The 22,703-nt window shown below is 45.4% G+C and overlaps 1 protein-coding gene across 1 annotated transcript in view; it reads left to right on the top strand.

Annotated features, from left to right (window-relative positions):
* LOC120910661 overlaps positions 1–22,703 on the top strand; it is a 148,491-nt gene that overhangs the window by 60,755 nt on the left and 65,033 nt on the right. The window contains 1 exon segment of the mRNA XM_040322414.1: positions 10,936–11,708. Within this exon segment, the coding sequence (XP_040178348.1) occupies positions 10,936–11,708 (773 nt within the window).

A 22,703-nucleotide genomic window follows, 5' to 3' on the forward strand; every position in this document is an offset into this window, starting at 1 on the left:
TGGTCCTGGGTGGGGGGCTGCACTGATAAACAATCAGCACAGACCCTCCTGTCAGGAGAGCAGCCGATCGGCTCTTCTCTACTCTCGTCTGTCAGATGCGAGTGAGGAAAAGTCGATAAACGTCTCTTCCTGTTTACGCTGTGATTGGACACAGCTGATCATGTGATAAAGGGCCTTCATCAGAGGCTCTTTATCGAGATCGGTGTTGCAGTGTGTCAGATTGACACGCCACAACAGAGATCGCCGGGCTGTGTGCAACGCAGGGCACGCGTTTGCGGCTTATTCTGCTGGACGTCATATAATGGGAAGTCAGGGGGGCATATTCTTAAATATCTGAGGCGGCGGAACGTATGTCCTTTACGTTACGCCGCCGCAAGTTTAAGTGGCAAGTGCCTTATTCCCAAACCACTTACCTGTAAACTTGCGGCGGCGTCGCGTAAAGTCCACCCGCGCAAGCCCTCCTAATTCAAATGATCCTGGTAGGGGGCGTGGATCATTTAAATTAGGCGCGCTCCCTCGCCGATCGTAATGCGCATGCTTCGTCGGGTAAATTACCCGACGTACATTGCGCTAAATGACGTTTCACAGACGTCATTTGTTTTGACTGTAACGTAAATGGCGTCCAGCGCCATTCACGGACGACTTACGCAAACGACGTTAAATTTTCAAATTTCGACGCGGGATCGACGGCCATACTTAACATTGAGTACGCCACCTAGGGGGCGTCTTTATCTTTACGCCGCGTATTGCTTACAAAAACGACGTTAAAACACTACGGCGGGCAAGCGTACATTAGAGAATCGGCGTGACTAGTCATTTGCATATTCTACGCTGACCGCCAGCTAGCGGTCAGCGTAAATATTGCAGCCTAAGATACAACGGCGCAGGCCGTCGTATCTTAGGCATGTTTAAGTGTATCTCAGTTTGAGAATACACTTAAACATAGGATCGGACTTACGTCTGCGTATCTGCTGATACGCAGGCGTAAAGTATTTGAGAATATGGCCCAGGATAACTGAACCACTTCCCGGCCGTCATTTTGCTATAGGCCGGGTGGGAAGTGGTTAAAAGCCTTCGTAGGTCATCAGGTTAAAGGTAACTCTGAATAATGGGTCTAGAGTGCAGTGGTCAAGAGTTTATCATATACAGGGGTCAGGAGTATATAATTATACAGTGGTCAGGAGTATATCATATACAGAGGTCAGGAGTATATCATATACAGGGGTCAGGAGTATATCATATACAGTGGTCAGGAGTATATCATATACAGGGGTCAGTAGTAAATCATATTCAAAGGTCAGGAGTATATCATATACAGGGGTCAGGAGTATATCATATACAGGGGTCAGGAGTATATCATATACAGAGGTCAGGAGTATATCATTATACAATGGTCAGGAGTATATCATATACAGAGGTCAGGAGTATATCATATACAATGGTCAGGAGTATATCATATACAGGGGTCAGGAGTATATCATATACAAAGGTCAGGAGTATATCATATACAGGGGTCAGGAGTATATCATATACAGGGGTCAGGAGTATATCATATACAGGGGTCAGGAGTATATCATATACAGAGGTCAGGAGTATATCATATACAATGGTCAGGAGTATATCATATACAGGGGTCAGGAGTATATCATATACAAAGGTCAGGAGTATATCATATACAGAGGTCAGGAGTATATCATATACAGTGATCAGGAGTATATCATGTACAGGGGTCAGGAGTATATCATATACAGAGGTCAGGAGTATATCATATACAGGGGTCAGGGTCTTCTACCAACATCTCCTCCACCATCCCGCTGTATTTGTTGTCTCACCATGTTTCCAATGATGGAGATCCAGAGACTGACCGGAGTCTTCTTCTCCATGTCACCAGACCACCTCTTCCTCTACTATTGGGGTGCTGGGCCTTTCTATGACTACTCAGGACCCCCAACCTCTTCTATAGGATTTCTATGCCATTTAAAAAGAAGCTGAAGAAGATGTCCATGATGTAGATGAGGGTCACATATAGTATGAGCAGCATCACCCTTCACTCTGTCACCAAGACCTAGTCTGGCAATGCCCAGAATGATACCAATTAGTCTCTGACCAATCTCACGGTTTGGATGGAATTTCTCCTTATATCAGTGGTCAGTGTAGTGGTCCCTTACATTGGTGACCAATGGGAGAAGGACCCTCTTATATTGTCATCAGTGGGAAGACTGCCCTCCTTACAGATCATTGATGTCAGTTGTTACTGAGAGACAGAAATTGTCCATTGCTCAAGGAACCCCTAGAACCCTTTGGAGGAACCCTGGCTGAGAAAGTCTGGACTAGGCAGTAATATATTTCTCTCCCCCTTGGTGGGAGTGGAGATGACCCATCTATAAGGATATACAGTACACACACACACAGCACAAGGACGTGCTTACACTATGAGACGTTTCTCTGGGCTGCAGGTCCTCTGAGCTCCACAAGGTGGTGATCTTCTCACTTCTACCATAGAGAGAAGAAGTCTCTTTGGAAGACAGGAAATTATGTCAGGAACAGACAGGAAGTTTCGGGTGAGAGGTGATTCGGGAGGAAGTAGTGAGGAGACATCTTTGGAATCGGCAGCAGAGGAGGTAATAAGATCTTATCTTCTATTTACACCCAGTAACCCCGTCATGTCCGTCCTCTTCCTCCATAGTCACTGTGACGTCTTTTATCTCCAGCAGATGATAATACACACATATACCTCCCAACTGTCCCTGATTTGGAGGGACTGTCCCTCATTCACAACAAAGTCCCTCTTTCCTCCTCATGTGTCCCTCATGTTGGTCTGATCTATATACATGTATATAAAATGCACTATTTATCTATCAAAAAGTCTTTCCCGGTGCTAAACCTTCCATCCAATTTCTACATTTTTAACCGATTTTTTTAAATGTTTCTCCATTAAGGGGTGTGTCAGGGGGTGTGTCCTATGCCTACATACTTTTGCTAATAGAAGTCCCTCATTCTTATCTCAGGAAGTTGGGAGGTATGTACACATATATAGTGTGGAGTCGTACATTAACCCCTTCAGGGTCAGTACATTCCCCCACTTACGGGGCCGGAACATTCTCTTCATTTTGGAAATGTGTTTTTTATTTCCAATCCAATTCAGCTTTTCCGTTTATAATAACAGATTATACAATAATACGGGATGGGGGTTTTATTAAGAGGTGTATTTATGATTAGGGATGCTCCGAAATGTAATCGGCCGAAACATATCATCCCAAATTGGTGTTTTTAGCATATTTCCGAAAGAAAAAAAGTGCACATACGCAGTGGCCGTGCCTCCGGGGGTCCGCCCATTGCGGGGTGTCAAACTGCAGGCTCAAGGTCCTGACCTCCCCTCCCTCCTCCTCTTCTTGCAGAGTTGCGATCTTCCTGTGTCAGGGAGTTGAATTTCCCGGGCCGCAGTAATAATGTCCCGCCTCCTGTGATAGACGGCACACTGATCCAGTGCCGGGACATTGAATCAGTGTGACATGACCACTGGAGGCGGGACATTGTTTTTTTGTTTTGTTTTTTAAGACATTTTTATTGGATTTAAGACAAACCAACAAACAGAAAGAAACACAAAAAACAACAACAATACCACCAGACAATCTGGTCATAAACAGTAGGCAATATGCTCAAACATAGAAAAATAAACAGATATCAGTGCAAAGATATAAAATAGGCACAATGGTAAAAGGTTCAGGTATATTACCAGGGCATAGATCCCTGGGGCACGGCCCATCAATGGTCAATCAAGAGTAGTACAATCAGTGCTGGGAGAGGGTTAGCGGACTAGCCAACCATCTACCCCAAATATTGTGGAAGGTTTTGTTCCATTTCCCGAGTTCAAAAGTAAGTTTATACAGTGGGATAGAATCATTAATAAGCTTTATCCAGAGGGACCTCAGAGAGGTCTGTGCGCCCTTCCAGGACAGTAAAATTGCTTTTCTAACATAGAAGTAGAGTATGCGGAGCAGTCTCTTGGCATGTGATGATAGGTGTAATTTGCCAAAATAGGCAGTTCTTGGGGTGGATTATGTTTGGGAGGCCTAGCGCCGATGAGATGAAAGCACCCACTTCCTCCCAGAAGTCCCGGAACTACTGGGCATGACCAGAAGCAGTGTAAGAAATCGGCCTCCTGGCCACAGCCACGGAAACAGGCAGCCGAGGGCAGGAGACCCATCCTGTGTAACCTAGCCGGAGTGAGGTGGGTTAGATGAAAAATTTTGACCTGTATGATGCGATCCGGGGAAGCAATAACTGAAGTTTTATACGTATCACTAAATTCTGACCAGTCCTCGTCTACCAGGGAGAGGTCCAGAGAGGTCCACTTTACCTGAGCTTTGTGATACCTGGGGTTAAAGTCAGTCATTAGAGCTGCATAGTAGGTGGAGACAAGTTTAGTGGGGTCTGGCTGTCTGAGCAGTTTTTCCAACGGGGGAAGGTCAGTGGGATCGTCCAGGGAGCCAAACTGGGCACGGATAGCGTGCCTGAGCTGGTAATAATAAAATAGGTACGATCTTGGTAGATCAAAGTCTAAACGTAGCTGAGAAAAAGATTTAAAGCCCTGAGCGTTGTACAGGTGGCATAAATATTTAACCCCCTTGGAGTACCAGCGATTGGGATCGGGAAGGGAGTACAGTTCCTGCAGATTAGGGTGAAACCACAGGGGGTTGTTGGGAGATTTCAGCCAGGTGTGTTTGGATACTTTTGTGACAATATAGAGGAAAGGGAAGTGGCAAGTAGAGAGGTGTCGGGGCGATCAGGGAGCCGGCCTCTGTAGATAATATTATGTAGGGTTTCCAGGGAAGATGCGATGGCCCCCTCCGTGGAGGTACAGGCATTGGCCGGAACTGGGCACAGCCAATCATGGATGAGCACCAGCTGGGATGCCAAGGAATATAGGAAGAAGTTAGGAAATGCCAAGCCCGCCAAGTGCGATGGTAACCATAGTGTTTCAAGTGCTACCTTGGGGGATCCAGAGGCGGGACATTGTTACTGCGGCCCAAGAAATTCAAATCCAGCTCCATTACACAGGGAGATCTCCGCTCTGATCCAGGCACAGGTAGGCTGCATCCCACGGGCACTGGCGAGGCTGCATTGATCTCTTGTATCATGTCTGCTAGAGGTACACCGAATCGAAATTTTGTAATACTATTAGCAGTGTGTTTAAGTAAGAGATTGCAGACATCATACAAAGGTGGTTAGAGGCTGAGGACATGATACAGGAGGTGGTTAGAGACTGAGGACATGATACAGGAGGTGGTTAGAGACTGAGGACATGATACAGGAGGTGGTTAGAGACTGAGGACATGATACAGGAGGTGGTTAGAGACTGAGGACATGACACAGGAGATGGTCAGAGACTGAGGACATGATACAGGAGATGGTCAGAGACTGTGCAGACATGACACAGAAGATGGTCAGAGACTGTGCGGACATGATACAGGAGATGGTCAGAGACTATACAGACACTCACCTGTGTCCAGTCCTAGGCACACCACCCCTGTCATCTTTGGTCTCCTCCCGGCATCTTCATGCCCCTCTGAGCACTCGCTGCATACACAGTACAGAGTGCCAGGCACACACGGTGGGTGAGAAGGGAGATGTCAGCAGCACCCTCATTGGATACAGGGCTGCAGAGCCCTGTTGTGATGTAACATTTGATTGGCAGAGTGTGTGGTGGGCGGGGCAGTGAGTGAAAGGGGAGCTCGGGGAAGGCAGTTCTTGTTAGGACATTCGGCCCCGGAATTTCCTACAGCCAGTCCGGCCTGGGGTTACCAATCAGGGGACATTTTCTCCCACACATATGGTACACAAATTTGGTGGCCGCAAGACCCCTGTAGGTGACCACCTAACTTGCCTAATTAGAGAGCCGCCTCTGTACAGTACATACACACACAGCACAAGGCCGTGTTCAGACTATGGTGTCCTTTTATGAAAGTGAGATCAGCGGCGATCCCGATTCTCACCGCTGATCTCAGGTCATACACAGTTTATGAAGCTGAGGTAATCAGCGGAGAACATGTTCTCTCCACCGATTATCTCAGCACAGTGAGAATCTGTAACTGACTGTCACAGAAACGGAAAGCAGTTTATGAAGGTGCGATCTCAGCACCTCACTGGCGATCTGTGACAGAATTCTCACTTTCTGATTCTCCATCTCAGAGGTGGGAATCCGAGAGAGAAGCCGAAGCTGGCTGAGTATTGTGGAGGAAGAAGGAAGTCTTTTGTCTTCCATGCTTCACACACAAGCAGCTATACAGTCAGATCCCATCTTCCCCCCAATACACCCCCCAAAATGAGCAGCTTAGGAATTTATAGTGTATGTATATTTATATATATATATATATATATATATATATATATATATATATATATATATATATATATATACATCATCATATAGCATGGGTCTTCAAACTACGGCCCTCCAGTTGTTCAGGAACTACAATTCCCATCATGCCCAGTCATATCTGTGAATGTCAGTGTGTTACAATGCCTCATGGGATGTGTAGTTCTACAAGAGCTGGAGGGCCATAGTTTGAGGATCCCTGTCATATAGCATATATATGTGTGTGTGTGTGTGTTTATTTCTATGTGTATATATATCTATAGATACACACACATATATATATATATTAGTCTACCTGCATTAAAATGTTAAAATGCTATTAAAGTCATTTTTATATAATTTTTTATTTATTAGTAAAAATAAAAATGTAAACCCTAAAATATGTTTTTACCCATGGACTGTTCTATTACAGTTATACAGGGTTTATATTTGTATACTTTATTAAAATGTAATGATTATAAATGTATTTTTCATTGATATGAATGGTGTATAGCTGCATTACATATGTGGGATTCCATTCATTTCCTACACACCATTCACATGTAAATAGGCACATGTATGAGCTTTAAATATTGATAAAAACAATGTTTTTTAATAATTCGGTTAATGTATATTGTTTGGTGGGAATGTAACTTTATTATTTTATTAATATGTGGTGTATAATGTGTGCTGATTCGTGTTCAACGTTTTCTGTATTTTTCACTTCCTCATACTGTAATCCCGCTACATCACGCCAGATTACAGTGAGAGAAGCAGTTCTCAGGAGTTTCCAGCCGTTTGTAGATCGCTCCTCATCTCAACATGAGAATCGATCTACAAAGCTTCATAAACAGGCACTCAGAGGAGAGCGATCTCCCCTGAGAATGCCTGAGAACTGAATAGCGGTATTTTACCGCACTTTCATAAAAGGACACCTATGAGACGTTTCTCTGGGCTGCAGTTCCTCTGATCTCCACAAGATGGTGATCTCACTTCTACCATAGAGAGAAGAAGTCTCTATGGAAGACAGGAAGTGATGTCAGGGACAGACGGGAAGTTCCGGGTGAGAGGTGAGTCGGGAGGAATTAAAGAGGAGACATCGCTGGAAGAAGCAGCAGAGGTGGTAATAAGATATTATCTTCTATTTACACCCAGTAACCCCGTCATGTCCGTCCTCTTCCTCCATAGTCACTGTGACGTCTTTTATCTCCAGCAGATGATGATACACACATATATAGTGTGGAGACCTAGATTAACCCCTTCAGGGTCAGAACATTCCCCCACTTACAGGGCCGGAACATTCTCTTCATTTCAGTTTATACTAACAGATTATACGATAATACGGGTTGGGTTTTTTTTTTTAGAGGTGGACTTATGATACTTGTGTTTGATTTTATAATCTTTATGGAGGAGGAAATAACTATTCCTGATGTCTGTGAAGGTTCAACACAAGGGGTGTGTCTGGATGATGACTTTATCTTTGTAAGTATCAGGTGATGTCACTGTCTATTTCCCTATGTAGGAGTATTTAGAAGGACACAAGGATCTCTACAAGGACATCATGATGGACAATCAGCCGCCCCTCACATCACCGGGTAAGAGGAGACTTTATTGTAAAGGAGAGAGCAGTACGGAGGCTCCACCTAGATCCCCCATCATCTGATAAACACATAGAAACAATGTATTCAGTCAGTGTGTGTGTTTCCTACAGATGGATCCAGTAATGGTAACCCACCAGAGAGATGTCCCCGTCCTCTGTATTCCCGGGATTCCACACAGGAAGGTCTCACCATCCCCCACCATCATCAGGTAGATGAGGAACAATCACTGATAGTATCATTAGGATCTGTACATTATCTGCATTGTTACCATTGATGTCATTTTTATTCTATATTCAGAGTGGAGACCTGAGAGATCCTAAAGTTGAGGTTAAAGAAGAGATAAAAGAGGAGGATGATGAGGATGGGGTGATGGAGGAAGAACACACCACCCCCCACCATCATCAGGTAGATGAGGAACAATTATTGGTGGTTATGATTTATACACAAACATGTTTATTATAATGAATGTTTTATTATATATTCAGAGTGGAAACTTCGAGGATTATAATATTGTTGTAAAAGAAGAGTATAAAGAGGAGGATGAGGAGTATGGAGTGATGGAGGAGTTTTCAGAAGGACACAAGGATATGAAGGAGCCACCTAATACCAGGAACCCACCAGAGAGATGTCCCCGTCCTCTGTATTCCCGGGATTCCACACAGGAAGGTCACACCATCCCCCACTGTTACAAGGTCGGTGGGGCGGAGCATCTAGAACATGGACTGGTGGAGATGATGTGTGGATTTTGTATGTAAGTTTATATCTTACAGATGATATTCTCTCTCATTCTCTTGGGTTAGAGTGGAGATCCAATCGATATAGAATTTGAGGTGAAATCAGAAGAAGAAGAGACGTATGTGAGGGATGATCGGCAGTCTATGGAGGAGGATGGAATAACGGGGACATTTATAGAGGAGGACACTCCTACAGAGATCAGCACAGGTGGGTCATTAACACTAAATCCATTCCTCCACCCATACTGCTCACTGATTGGTCCAGAGTAGGGAGTAGGGCGGGGACTGGGTGATATCAGCCTGTAATCCCCTGGTCACTTTCCTGAGATGTGTTCCCCGTCCTGTATTCCTGTATTTCTCTCGGATAATCTTCCTTCTCTGTGCTGCAGACACAATTTATGTCTCTAGACTGGATTTATGGAGATTCTGGGGTTCGGCTGGCAGCAAAATGTTGATTTTCACCATAGGGTTTGCTTGACCTAGACACCTGGGGTATGTACCTTGTGTCTTCTGCCCCATGCCCGGGTCTAGTGAGATCTCTGACAAAACAATTCTCCCGGGTTACTTGCTCTGTTATTTGCTGGCTGTGCCGGGTGGAGGGATATGTCTGTATAGTCTCAGACCCAAGTCACTGAGTGCAGTCTCAGGAGATGGGAGGCAGCGGTGTGGGATCTCTGCAACTTGTCTCCAGTAAACATTTCACCCACCACTGATTACTAAATACCAATATCATGAGTCCTGACCCCTACACTATATGCTCTATGTTGTACATTACATACTCCTGACCCCTGCACTATATACTCTATGTTGTACATTACATACTCCTGACCCCTGTACTATATTCTCTATGTTGTACATTACATACTCCTGACCCCTGCACTATATACTCTATGTAGTACATTACATACTCCTGACCCCTGCACTATATACTCTATGTTGTACATTACATACTCCTGACCCCAGCACTATATACTCTATGTTGTACATTACATACTCCTGACCCCTGCACTATATACTCTGTTGTACATTACATACTCCTGACCCCTGCACTATATACTCTATGTTGTACATTACATACTCCTGACCCCTGCACTATATACTCTATGTTGTACATTACATACTCCTGACACTCGTCCTATAATCCCCTCATCACTGTCACTCCTATAAAAGACAGTTCTCGTTGTTTCCTCACTCTCTGACTAAGGTCCATGAATAAAGAAATGATCTGGTAGGAGACCAGAGGACCCATTTACTAGTTACCTTGAGGGGGGAATTGTAAGATCCTCAGAGACAAAGCTGCCTGATGTGGGTGGAGTCCTGGTTTAGGGGAACCAATCAGCTCATGTCTAGTAATAATCTTTGTATTTCTATTTTAGTAGATGGACGGGAGATGAGGAAAACCTCAGAGGATTGTCTCACTTTGTCTCCAGACTGTAAAGTAGAAGATGAGGACATCACACAGTATAGTCCAGGAGAAAACCCGACTACCTCAAATGTCCATCCGGCACCACACAGTGTAGATGGACCATCGTATTCCTCTTATCCTGAGGAACCTCAGACTGTGCGGGACGGTGCCAGACCATCGTATTCCTCTTATCCTGAGGAACCTCAGACTGTGCGGGACGGTGCCAGGCCATCGTATTCCTCTTATCCTGAGGAACCTCAGACTGTGCGGGACGGTGCCGGACCATCGTATTCCTCTTATCCTGAGGAACCTCAGACTGTGCGGGACGGTGCCGGACCATCGTATTCCTCTTATCCTGAGGAACCTCAGACTGTGCGGGACGGTGCCGGACCATCGTATTCCTCTTATCCCGAGGAGCCTCAGACTGTGCGGGACGGTGCCGGACCATCGTATTCCTCTTATCCTGAGGAACCTCAGACTGTGCGGGACGGTGCCGGACCATCGTATTCCTCTTATCCTGAGGAACCTCAGACTGTGCGGGACGGTGCCGGACCATCGTATTCCTCTTATGCTGAGGAACCTCAGACTGTGCGGGACGGTGCCGGACCTTCGTATTCCTCTTATCCCGAGGAACCTCAGACTGTGCGGGACGGTGCCGGACCATCGTATTCCTCTTATCCCGAGGAACCTCAGACTGTGAGGGACGGTGCCGGACCATCGTATTCCTCTTTTCCTGAGGAACCTCAGACTGTGCGGGACGGTGCCGGACCATCGTATTCCTCCTATCCTGAGGAACCTCAGACTGTGCGGGATGGTGCTGTCTTTCCAACACATAAGAGGTTTCCATGTCCTGAGTGTGGGAAATGTTTTTCAATGAACTCCCAGCTTTCCACACATCAGAAATCTCACACGGGGGAGAAGCCTTTTTCCTGTTCTGAGTGCGGGAAATGTTTTTCAGTGAAGTCCAGTCTTTCCACACATCAGAGATCTCACACGGGGGAGAAGCCTTTTTCCTGTTCTGAGTGCGGGAAATGTTTTTTAGTGAAGTCTCATCTTTCCACACATCAGAGATCTCACACGGGGGAGAAGCCTTTTTCCTGTCCTGAGTGCGGGAAATGTTTTTCACAGAAGTCCCATCTTTCCACACATCAGAGATTACACACGGGGCTGAAGCCTTTTTCCTGTTTTGAGTGCGGGAAATGTTTTTCAGATAAGTCCAATCTTTCCACACATCAGAGATCTCACATGGGGGAGAAGCCTTTTTCCTGTTCTGAGTGTGGAAAATGTTTTTCAGTGAAGTCCCATCTTTCCTCACATCAGAGATCTCACACGGGGGAGAAGCCTTTTTCCTGTTCTGAGTGCGGGAAATGTTTTTTAGTGAAGTCCTATCTTTCCACACATCAGAGATCACACACGGGGGAGAAGCCGTATTCCTGTTCTGAGTGCGGGAAATGTTTTTCAGTGAAGTCCAATCTTTCCACACATCGGAGATCTCACACGGGGGAGAAGCCTTTTTCCTGTTCTGAGTGCGGGAAATGTTTTTCAGTGAAGTCCCATCTTTCCACACATCAGAGAATACACACGGGGGAGAAGCCTTTTTCCTGTCCTGAGTAAGGGAAATGTTTTTCAGAGAAGGCCAATCTTTCCACACATCAGAGATCTCACACGGGGGCAGTGGCGGCCCGTCCATAGGGGATGCCCGTGCGCCACTCCCCCTCCTGTAGGCACAAAAAAAATTATGTTTTTTTAAATTGCCCCTTTAAGAAAAAAAAAAATGTCCTTTAACAAAGTCAACTTAGGCGCCGGAACACCAGTGCCCTAGGAAGCGCCACGTCAATGCAATCACGAGATTGCAGACATGGCACTTCATTTGCTGGCTTTTTACCCGCCTTGCGGCGCATTGCAAAGCGCCGATTAGCTTCCCGTGCGTCCCTGGATCCACTATGGGCGCTGGGAGCATTGCTATAGCCGTTACTTCCGGGTTTCATCTTACAGACGCAAAGCGGAAGTGACGTCACGTCGGCAGCTCTGTTCTTTGCACGGCCCGAGCGGAGCTGCGAAGAAGGTAAGAGAAGAGCTGGCCACCACCATGCCTCGTGTACTATGCACTATGCAGATATCTGGATCCAAATCATCCGAGGACACTGTGTGGAGCGAGGAAATCCCCAGCTACTGTATAACACCAGTGGGGGGAGGAACCAAGATCTTTCTGCCGGGTTCCCGGGGACACACTTTGCAGTGCACCGAGGTGCTGTGTTATGGGAAGAGAATAGAGATGGATGACCAAGGCTGCCCGAGGTGTAAGAACACCAAATATCGCAACCCCTCCCTGAAACTGATGGTGGATGTGTGCGGACATACTCTGTAAGTGCAGACAGGATACTTTTACTGAGAGCACTGTCATCCATGCTGTGCTGTGTGCACAGGGGCCTCTGTCATCCATGCTGTGCTGTGTGCACAGGGGCCTCTGTCATCCATGCTGTGCTGTGTACACAGGGGTCCCTGACATCCATGCTGTGCTGTGTACACAGGGGCCCCTGTCATCCATGCTGTGCTGTGTACACAGGGGCCCCTGTCATCCATGCTGTGCTGTGTACACAGGGGCCCATGACATCCATGCTGTGCTGTGTACACAGGGGCCCCTGTCATCTGTGCTGTGTACACAGGGGCCCCTGTCATCCATGCTGTGCTGTGTACACAGGGGCCCCTGTCATCCATGCTGTGCTGTGTACACAGGGGCCCATGACATCCATGCTGTGCTGTGTACACAGGGGCCCCTGTCATCTGTGCTGTGTACACAGGGGCCCCTGACATCCATGCTGTGCTGTGTTCCCCCGGGGGTTCTCTGACATCCATGCTGTGCTGTGTACACAGGGGCCCCTGGCAGCCATGCTGTGCTGTGTGCACAGGGGCCCCTGACAGCCATGCTGTGCTGTGTGCACAGGGGCCCCTGTCATCTGTGCTGTGTACACAGGGGCCCCTGACATCCATGCTGTGCTGTGTGCACAGGGGTCCCTGACATCCGTGCTGTGTTCCCCGGGTGTCCCTGACAGCCATGCTGTGTTGTGTTCCCCGGGGGTCCCTGACATCCATGCTGTGCTGTGTTCCCCGGGGGCGCCTGACATCCATGCTGTGTACACAGGGGCCCCTGGCATTGTGCACTGTGTACACGGGGGAGGGGGACCCCTGGCATTCTGCACTGTGTACACGGGGGGGGGGGACCCCTGGCATTCTGCACTGTGTACACGGGGGGGCCCTGGCATTTAAAAGAAAAAAAAATGTTTTAAAGGTGAACTTATTCTTTACTCACGTACTGCAAATCACTGTAGCTATACGTCATTATTTTGACGCTAAATACCATTGTTATGGCAGCAGCTAGCTTTTTTCGTTTGTTTGTGCAACCCCCCCCCCCCCCCCCCCCCCAAAAAAAAAAATTGGAGCACCAGCCGCCACTGCACAGGGGAAAAGCCGTATTCCTGTCCTGAGTGAGGGAAATGTTCCTCACTGAAGTCCTATCTTCCTGTACATCAGGGGTCCCACACAACCCTCGAGGTGTATTAGTGAGTGCGGGAAATGTCTTGTATATGAATGTTGCTGGACGTGTGGGGAAGAAGCACACCCTGATATACACCTCAGATATACTCCATGGCTGATCTTCATCATGGAAGAAACACTTCATAAGGAGATCAGAGATCACCAAAGACATGGATGAAGTGTTGTACCGTGTTGGCCATTGGTAGCCGGAGAAAAATAAAAATGGAGTCATTCCCTCTCATTGTACATTTTGTGGTGGAAGATTTCACAGACATTTAGGGATCTATTATAAAACAAATTGTAGAATGAATGTGACACGCGTTCCTCCAATCATGACAAATATTGGATCATCGGCTCCATCTAGTGGCAAAAATCTGCCCCTGTGGTATTAATACCGACCATTGACGTAAAACATAAAATACCACATTTGGCCATTAGATGGCGCTAAGTACCATAGAAATTATCTCCATCTAGTGGCCAAATGTAATCATTTCCATTGTAAATGAATGGAAACCGTTCGACCAGCACAGCAAATATCCTAATAACATTCATCTTTCCCCCATTCACACAGAAGGAATGTACATGGACTTTCCCCGGGGGAATTGCTATGCACATATTTTATGAATAGACCCCTAAATGTCAGGAGACATTTATATAAAGATGGGAAGTATGGAGCACATAAATGAATAGACCTCCTAGCAATGTTATTACCAGGCTGCAGCTAGGGGGAGCTCTAATGTGTGAGCACAGCAGAGTGATCCCATCTAACTCACATTAACCCTTTCACTGTCAGATGTTTTTGCACATTTTGGGTCTGAAGATTAGATAAAAACCCCAAACATATATTATCTGATTGCAGAGACCCTGGAGAATAAAATGGTGGTGATTGTTAAGGTGTTCCTCGTACACAAATTTCCCCTTAATATCCGGGTTTATTTTCTCCTTTCCCCCATTTTCTATGGTGTGATCTTTTCTACAATACTTTGTTATAATAATGGAACACGTTGTGTATTGTATTGTATGACTCCGCCTCCACGTTCCAGACAAGTCATTTTCCTGACCAATCGCATTTCTACCTTTTTACTATTTCCTGATTCTATGACTGTAATCTGTTTAAAAGTAAAAATTATAATAAAAAAATGTATTGAAGAGAAAAAAAAGTTGTGTGTGTCGGTGGAATGAGAAGAATTGCTGGTGGTGTTGTCACCTGTCTCAGCCGTCACACCTGGTTTCCCGGCCAATGCACCAGATAAATGTTGCAGCAAAACGGCTCTTTGAGTTCTGGGAAACCAGGAATGGACTCCGGACACGGACTCCAGGAAAACAAACCTTTTATTTCACCAGGGAAAGGAGCGACTCACGCCAGGATGCCAAGTGGCCTCTTCTAGGCGTTTACAACATATAGATTTCCTCTTGTATAGACATTCCTTGGAACTTCGTAAAACATCTAAAAGCTTGTTAGCGAGTGACATCTGCGGCTTCTCAGTTATCTGTCTAATTTATAGGGAAGAGCCGAACACCCCCGGTTCGGTTTGCGGCAGAACATGCAAACTGGCAATAAAACACTGTTAAAGTCTATGGGACACAAATGTGAAAAATCTAAAGTGCTAATTTTAAAGGCTTATATGCAAGTTATTGTCATAAAAAGTGTTTGGGGACCCGGGTCCTGCCCCAGGGGACATGTATCAATGCAACAAAAGTTTTAAAAACAACATTTTTTTTCGGGAGCAGTGATTTATAATAATGCTTAAAGTGAAACAATAAAAGTAAAATATTCCTTTCAATTTCGTACTTGGGGGGTGTCTATAGTATGCCTGTAAAGTGGCACATTTTTTCCCCGTGTTTAGAACTGTCCCTGCACAAAATGACTTTTCTAAAGGAAAATAATTTGTTTAAAACTACTTGTGGCTGTAATGTAATGTTTGAAAGTAGGGGGCCGCCTGTATCTACTATGCGGACTACACTATATACTCTGCTGAAAATTGGGCCTTAGGTGTTGGTGGTACCCGAACACTGTAACCCCTCACAGTTACTCTTGGTGGGCGCTGGAACGGGCCCTGCTGTGAAATATTAGATCAAAAATTTTAATTGCACGCCCCTGTTAAACAGGGGCAGAAAATTGGGTCTTTGGCCACGGTGGTGGTGCCACAAAACTGTAACCCCTCACAGATACTCTTGTTGAGCACAGGAACGAGTCCTGCTATGAAATATTAGATCAAAAATTGTAATTACATGCCTATGTTAAACAGGGGCAGATAAATTGGGCCTTAGGTAGTGATATCTTGAGCCAAAAATATTCGTAGTAGCTAGCATCATCAAGATTGAGGAGGAATAGGATAGTCACTCAGCATAATAGGATAGTCACTCAGCATAGGCAGTCTTCAAGGGATCCCACATCCATAGAAAAATCAATTGGTTACATCAGCATCAGGTGCTTAGTAGTTTGGTGATCCAAGACTGATTCATTTTCATGAAGGTGAGCCGATCAACAGAGTCTGTGGACAGGCGCACTCTGAACAGTTACAAAGCCTCCAGCAGCACTGAATGTGCGTTCAGAAAGAACGCTGGATGCAGGACAGGCCAGTAGCTCAATTGCATATTGTGCAAGTTCTGGCCAGTGGAAAATCCTCAAGACCCAGTAACCCAGTGGATTTTCTGTTGGAAAGGTCTCCAAGTCTGATCTTGCCCCTAGATATTCCTGCACCATGTAATACAGATGCTGATGATGGTTGTTGGAACCGATCAGACCTTGGGGCTGAGGACTGAAGAATTGTCTTAAGGCATTGGTCAGCCGGCAACCTTCTCCACCGCTCTGAGATTGAACGAAGCCTCAGCAACACGTTGTCCAGCACCAGAAAAATGTAACCTCCCAGGCTCTGGAAACGCATTGCACAAACCTTTCTTCAATGCTTTTGTGTGAAACTAAAGGATGTGGCACGGATGGAGGTATGGTAATTTAGGTAAAATTCCCTTTTGCGATAACAATGGCTAATTTTCTTAATGTTTGATATACCTTTTCGGTCTATTTGCCTTTAAATCAGTGTCTTTTCCTTAATTTACAGGATATATCTTGCTACACAACTTCTATTTTAATGTGTAAAAACATTTTATTCTCAATTTTTATTTGGGTATTAAAAAATTCGGGCAATATTCTACCCTATCACTTCCTTAGTTAGTTTGTCTGTCTTGAATGTTATTGTGTTGGATGTGTCTGACTCCTAATTATTAGTGTTGAGCGGAATACGCCATATTCGATTTCGCGATATATCACGAATATATAGACGAATATTCGTGAAATATTCGCTAAAATCGAATATTCGTGATATTTTATAAAAAAAAAACATTTTTGCAAAATTTCGCTAATGCGAAATTGATTGCGAAATTTTGACAACTGTGGTAGGAGAACTCTGATTGGCTCTGATGCAAAAGAAGGGCGGAAAAAGTATTCGCGAATATTCGTGATGTTTTATCAAAATTTCGCTAATGCGAATGCGAAATTGATTGCGAAATTTTGACAACTGTGGTAGGAGAACTCTGATTGGCTCTGATACAAAAGAAGGGCGGAGAAAGTATTCGCGAATATTCGGAAATTGAATATTCGCGATTGCGAATATTCGGCAACATAAAAGGATCGCCTCAGCTTAGCTACTCGGCCCAGGGTCTCTAATCATACCAGCAATGCTTTAAGACGTCGATAGGATGTGATCTGTTTTAAAAATAAATTAGAAAAAATACGAATATTCGGAATAGCGAATTTTGGCCGCGAAATTCGAGTTATTCGCGAATATTCGAATATGCCATATTCGTAACGAATATTCGCAATTCGAATATTCGTGAGCAACACTACTAATTATCCCAGCTGAAATGAAACGACCGGTAATTACCTTGGGCTATTAAGTAAGAGACCCTGAACACACATGTATGCTCCGATGAAGATCAGAAATGATCGAAACATGTAAGCATTACGCACATCAGCGATGAAGCAGGACTAGCCACCATTCCAGCCACTCAACTACATTTTTACTGGGGGTCCTTTCTCCCAATTTGAGAATTTTCATATTTCAGCATATATCCCTTTAACCTGCCTGGCGGTATTCCCGAGTCTGACTCGGGGTTAGATTTTCCTGCTGCGAGCGGTAACCCCGAGTCAGACTCGGGCTTGCCTCGCTAGATCCACAGGCATGGTTTACTTACCTTGTCCCTGGATCCAGCGATGCCACCGCGCTGTGTGAGCGAGCGGGACCTCGCTCGATTCACACAGTGCCTCCGTGTGACGCCGATCTCCGTTCCCTGCGACGTTACGACGCACGGGGACGGAGAACGGCGCCAAATTCAAAAAAGTAAACAAACACTTTACATACAGTATACTGTAATCTTATAGATTACAGTACTGTATGTAAAAAAAACACACCCCCCTTGTCCCTAGTGGTCTGTCCTGTGTCATGCATGTCATTTTATATAATAAAAACGTTTCTTTCTCCCTGCAAACTGTAGATTGTCCATAGCAACCAAAAGTGTCCCTTTATGTCAAAAATAGTTTTAGATCAGCTAAAAAACAGCGATAATAAATTATAATCACTTGCAGAATTGTGCGATAGCGATTTGTGGGGAAATTCGTCATAAAAAAAAAAAATAATGACAGCGACAATTCTGCAACTGAAAAAATTTCAGTGATTTTGATTTGATTACATTATTGAATAATTTTTATTATAATTATATTATTATTTGTTATAATTATTTATAATTATTTATTATATTATAATTTATAATTTTGTTTTTAAAAAAATCTCATACCCGGGATGCCTATTAGAATCTTGTTTGGTCAGATTTAAGTGAGTTATTTCTAAAAATTACAGACCTACAATATAAAACGCCAAATTTCCTTGCAAATAATGGTACCGCTTTCAGCATGTTTTTTCTGAAAGAATCATACCGCCAGGGAGGTTAAGGACATCGTCTTGAGATATTCAGCAAGGAAGCAAAGCTGCATGCTGATTCTTTACTGCTAATTCACACTGCCATCTACTGGCCTCTCCGTAAAGGAGCTCATCCACTCTGGAACCAAATCCCCTGGTTGTAGGGCCGATCCTAGGGTCACAGGCGCCTGGGTGCAGAAATATTTCTGACGGCCCACGTGGGTGTGGTCATCTTACTAACTCCTCCCCTTTACACATGTTTCTATGGCAATGACTCAACCACAGAGGTGCTCCCCCACGAAGTCTTCATTACCCTGGGAGACTTACATGTTCTCTTAACAATAAACAAAATACAGGAAGAGAAGCAGAGTACTTTATTGGGACCTGGAGGGGGGCCTCTCTGATGGACACAGAGAGGGAGTCTGTTAGAAAGACCCCCAGACATACTACAGACATGATACAGGAGATGGTTAGAGACTGCAGACGTGGTACAGGAGATGATCAGAGACTGCAGACATGTTACAAGAGATGATCAGAGACTGCAGACATGGTACAGGAGATGGTTAGAGACTGCAGACATGATACAGGAGATGGTTAGAGACTGCAGACATGATACAGGAGATGATCAGAGACTGCAGACATGCTACAAGAGATGATCAGAGACTGCAGACATGATACAGGAGATGATCAGAGACTGCAGACATGGTACAGGAGATGGTCAGAGACTGCAGACATGATACAGGAGATGGTCAGAGACTGCAGACATGGTACAGAAGACGGTCAAAAACTGCAGACATGATACAGGAGATGGTAAGAGACTGCAGACATAGTACATGAGATGGTCAGAGACTGTAGACTTGGTACAGGAGACGGTCAGTGACTGCAAACATAATACAGGAGATGGTCAGAGACTGTAGACACAGTACAGGAGATGGTCAGAGACTGCAGACATAGTAAAGGAGATGGTCAGAGACTACAGACATAGTACAAGAGATGCTCAGAGACTGCAGACATAGTACAGAAGACGGTCAGAGACGGCAGACATGATACAGGAGATGGTCAAAGACTGCAGACATAGTACAGGAGATGGTCAGAGACTGTAGACTTGGTACAGGAGATGGTCAGTGACTGCAAACATAATACAAGAGATGTTCAGAGACTGTAGACTTGGTACAGGAGATGGTCAGAGACTGCAGACATAGTAAAGGAGATGGTCAGAGACTACAGACATAGTACAAGAGATGCTCAGAGACACATCAGTTCTGGACACACACACACCTATGCTCAGAACACTAGTTCTGGACGGGCACAAAGAAGGAGAGAGTGGAGAACTCTGACACTTCGGTGCCCCCACCTCTGCAGGCGCCTGGGTGCAAAGCACCATGTGCACCCTGCCTAGGATCAGCCCTGCCTGGTTGCTGTATGCTCAGGACCTCAATTGACGGTGCACTCCGTACCCTCCTGCTGGAGGAATCTGCAGACACGCCAGCATTGTAACCAGAGGGAGCTCTGTGATCCACAGAACGGAAAACTGTCCACTGGTGGGAAGAATTGAGCAAGAAGCTGGTTTTTGGTATTGTGATTTCAGCTGTACTGACCTATGGTACGCTTTTCTGATTGTAGCCTCTACAGCAATCTCTGCTCGGCATAAACAGATCCTATCACATGCTAATCAAACGTCTTACTGTTAAACTAGCAGTGCTTTCACATGATATACCTGCTGATGTCCACTACTGAACTGTAGGTTAACCTACCTCCTCCCTATGTGGAATATATCTCTATGAACTGGTGATAGAATTTGATTGGAATCTATCTAGTATCACAGCTCTGTCTGTGGCTATACCATCACCAATCCAGTCCCTTGATATCCATCATCATGCCCCAGTTCTCTGACTGGTCCCTTTTGGTGTATGTAGGCAAGCTGTGTGCATGGCTGCGGTGGCCACCTGTCCTTTTTAGACTGACGTCTAATTTTATTAGTGCTGTGGAGACACTGGCACCTCTGTGTAATTAAATGTGTTTTTTTATTTGCAGTCTTAATCCGTATTCCTCTCTGACTAATTCTGGGTGCCTTTGGCCAATTATGGCTCTCTTAGCTGATGACGCTGGGATTGGCCAAAGCATGCGATCTCACAGTGCATTATGAGGCGTTACGTGGCAGTCGAATTTGCAGCGAACACCCCATAATGTTAATTTTTTGACAAACGGGCGAACACCCGATGTTCGAGTCGAACTCATGTGGCATATAAAGCTCGCAGCACCCTTCTGGAACTCGGGCGGAATACTCTCCTTCCATTCTATCGGGGCAGATGTACAGTCTTCTTCAACTCATGCTTCAGGTCCAAGAGGTATGACCCCTTTTCCGGAGCGACCTTCCTCATCAACTGCCGTACCTCCCTGTCAAACCACCAGACTCCTGGTAATCTCAGAACTATGGTTTGCTCTGGCCGACTCCCATACTTCTAACCCCACTGTGCGGCTGTGGCTGAGTCCATGGTCTCTTCCACTCTGGACGCATCTCAGTAGATGGGGTATCTCGTGGGACCTCCAAATGTAGCGGTACCCCCATGGGGGCTGCTGATTGACTCTATACCCCACTGGCAACCCCGACTCTGCAGACCCACTCTTACCTCTGACACCTTGGGTTCCATTGTAAAATACCACGTTAGTAATGAGAAACTCAGACTAAGTCACTGAACCACTCAAAGAACGTTTACTATGGTAAAAGATAACACAACGGAATGGTACGATTAAACACTGAATGAACACAGGTTATGATTGACAGAGGTATTTGTTCAATCCAATGATATCATACACTTGTACCCAGTAACAACCTGATGAGGGTACATGTGAACAGGTACACAGGGAGATAGATCTTCAATACCTTTTCACACATGTATTGAATACTAGTGATGTCGCGAACCTAAAATTTTCGGAACGCGAACTTCCACAAATGTTCGCGAACCGCCATAGACTTCAATGGGAAGGCAAATTTTAAAACCCACAGGGACTCTTTCTGACCACAATAGTGATGGAAAAGTTGTTTCAAGGGGACTAACACCTGGACTGTGGCATGCGGGAGGGGGATCCATGGCAAAACTCCCATGGAAAATTACGTAGTTGTCGCAGAGTCCGTTTTTAATCCATAAAGGGCATAAATCACCTAAGATTCCTAAATTGTTTGGAATAACGTGCTTTAAAACACCAGGTATGATGTTGTATCGATCAGGTAGTGTAAGGGTTAGGGTTACAGACAGGGTTAGGGTTACAGATAGGGTTAGGGTTACCGACAGGGTTAGGGTTACAGACAGGGTTAGGGTTACCGACAGGGTTAGGGTTACCGACAGGGTTAGGGTTACCGACAGGGTTAGGGTTACAGACAGGGTTAGGGTTACCGACAGGGTTAGGGTTACAGATAGGGTTAGGGTTACCGACAGGGTTAGGGTTACAGACAGGGTTAGGGTTACAGATAGAGTTACAGACAGGGTTAGGGTTACAGATAGGGTTACAGATAGGGATAGGGTGATGGTTACAGACAGGGTTAGGGTTACAGACAGGGTTAGGGTTACAGATAGGGTTACAGACAGGGTTAGGGTTACAGTCTGTAACCCTAACCCTGTTTGTAACCCTAACCCTGTCTGTAACCCTAACCCTATCTGTAACCCTAACCCTATCTGTAATAGGGTTAGGGTTCACAGTGAAAGACCAAACTCTGACTATGTCCTCAGAACTTTTCGAGTTCAGGGTACGTGGCCTCTGAACACTGGGCATTATTCTAGGGCCAAAGGGAATCACAGCACCACGACCACGACGGCCCCTGCGGGGTGGCCTGCCTCTGCCTGTCATTTTTTTTAGATTAGTTTAGTTGTACTATGCGCGCAAGCTACTGTGCCACCAGATATGAGATGTGGCACTGGCAGGCAGGTGGGCACAGTTTACCCTGTGAGGCAAAGACACCCTGGCAGACAAATGACTACTATTATGTATTGCAGTGGATTTAGTTTTTTATATCTTATCAACTGTGCCAACACAATATAGATGAGATGTGGCACTGACAGGTGGGCACAGTTTACACTGTGAGCCTGGGCCCCTTACATTATACAGCACCCCACAGCTCTGGGCCCCTCTACATAGCACCCTGCACCACTGGACCCC

This window comes from Rana temporaria, chromosome 8, assembly GCF_905171775.1.
Source record: "Rana temporaria chromosome 8, aRanTem1.1, whole genome shotgun sequence".
NCBI lineage: Eukaryota > Metazoa > Chordata > Amphibia > Anura > Ranidae > Rana > Rana temporaria.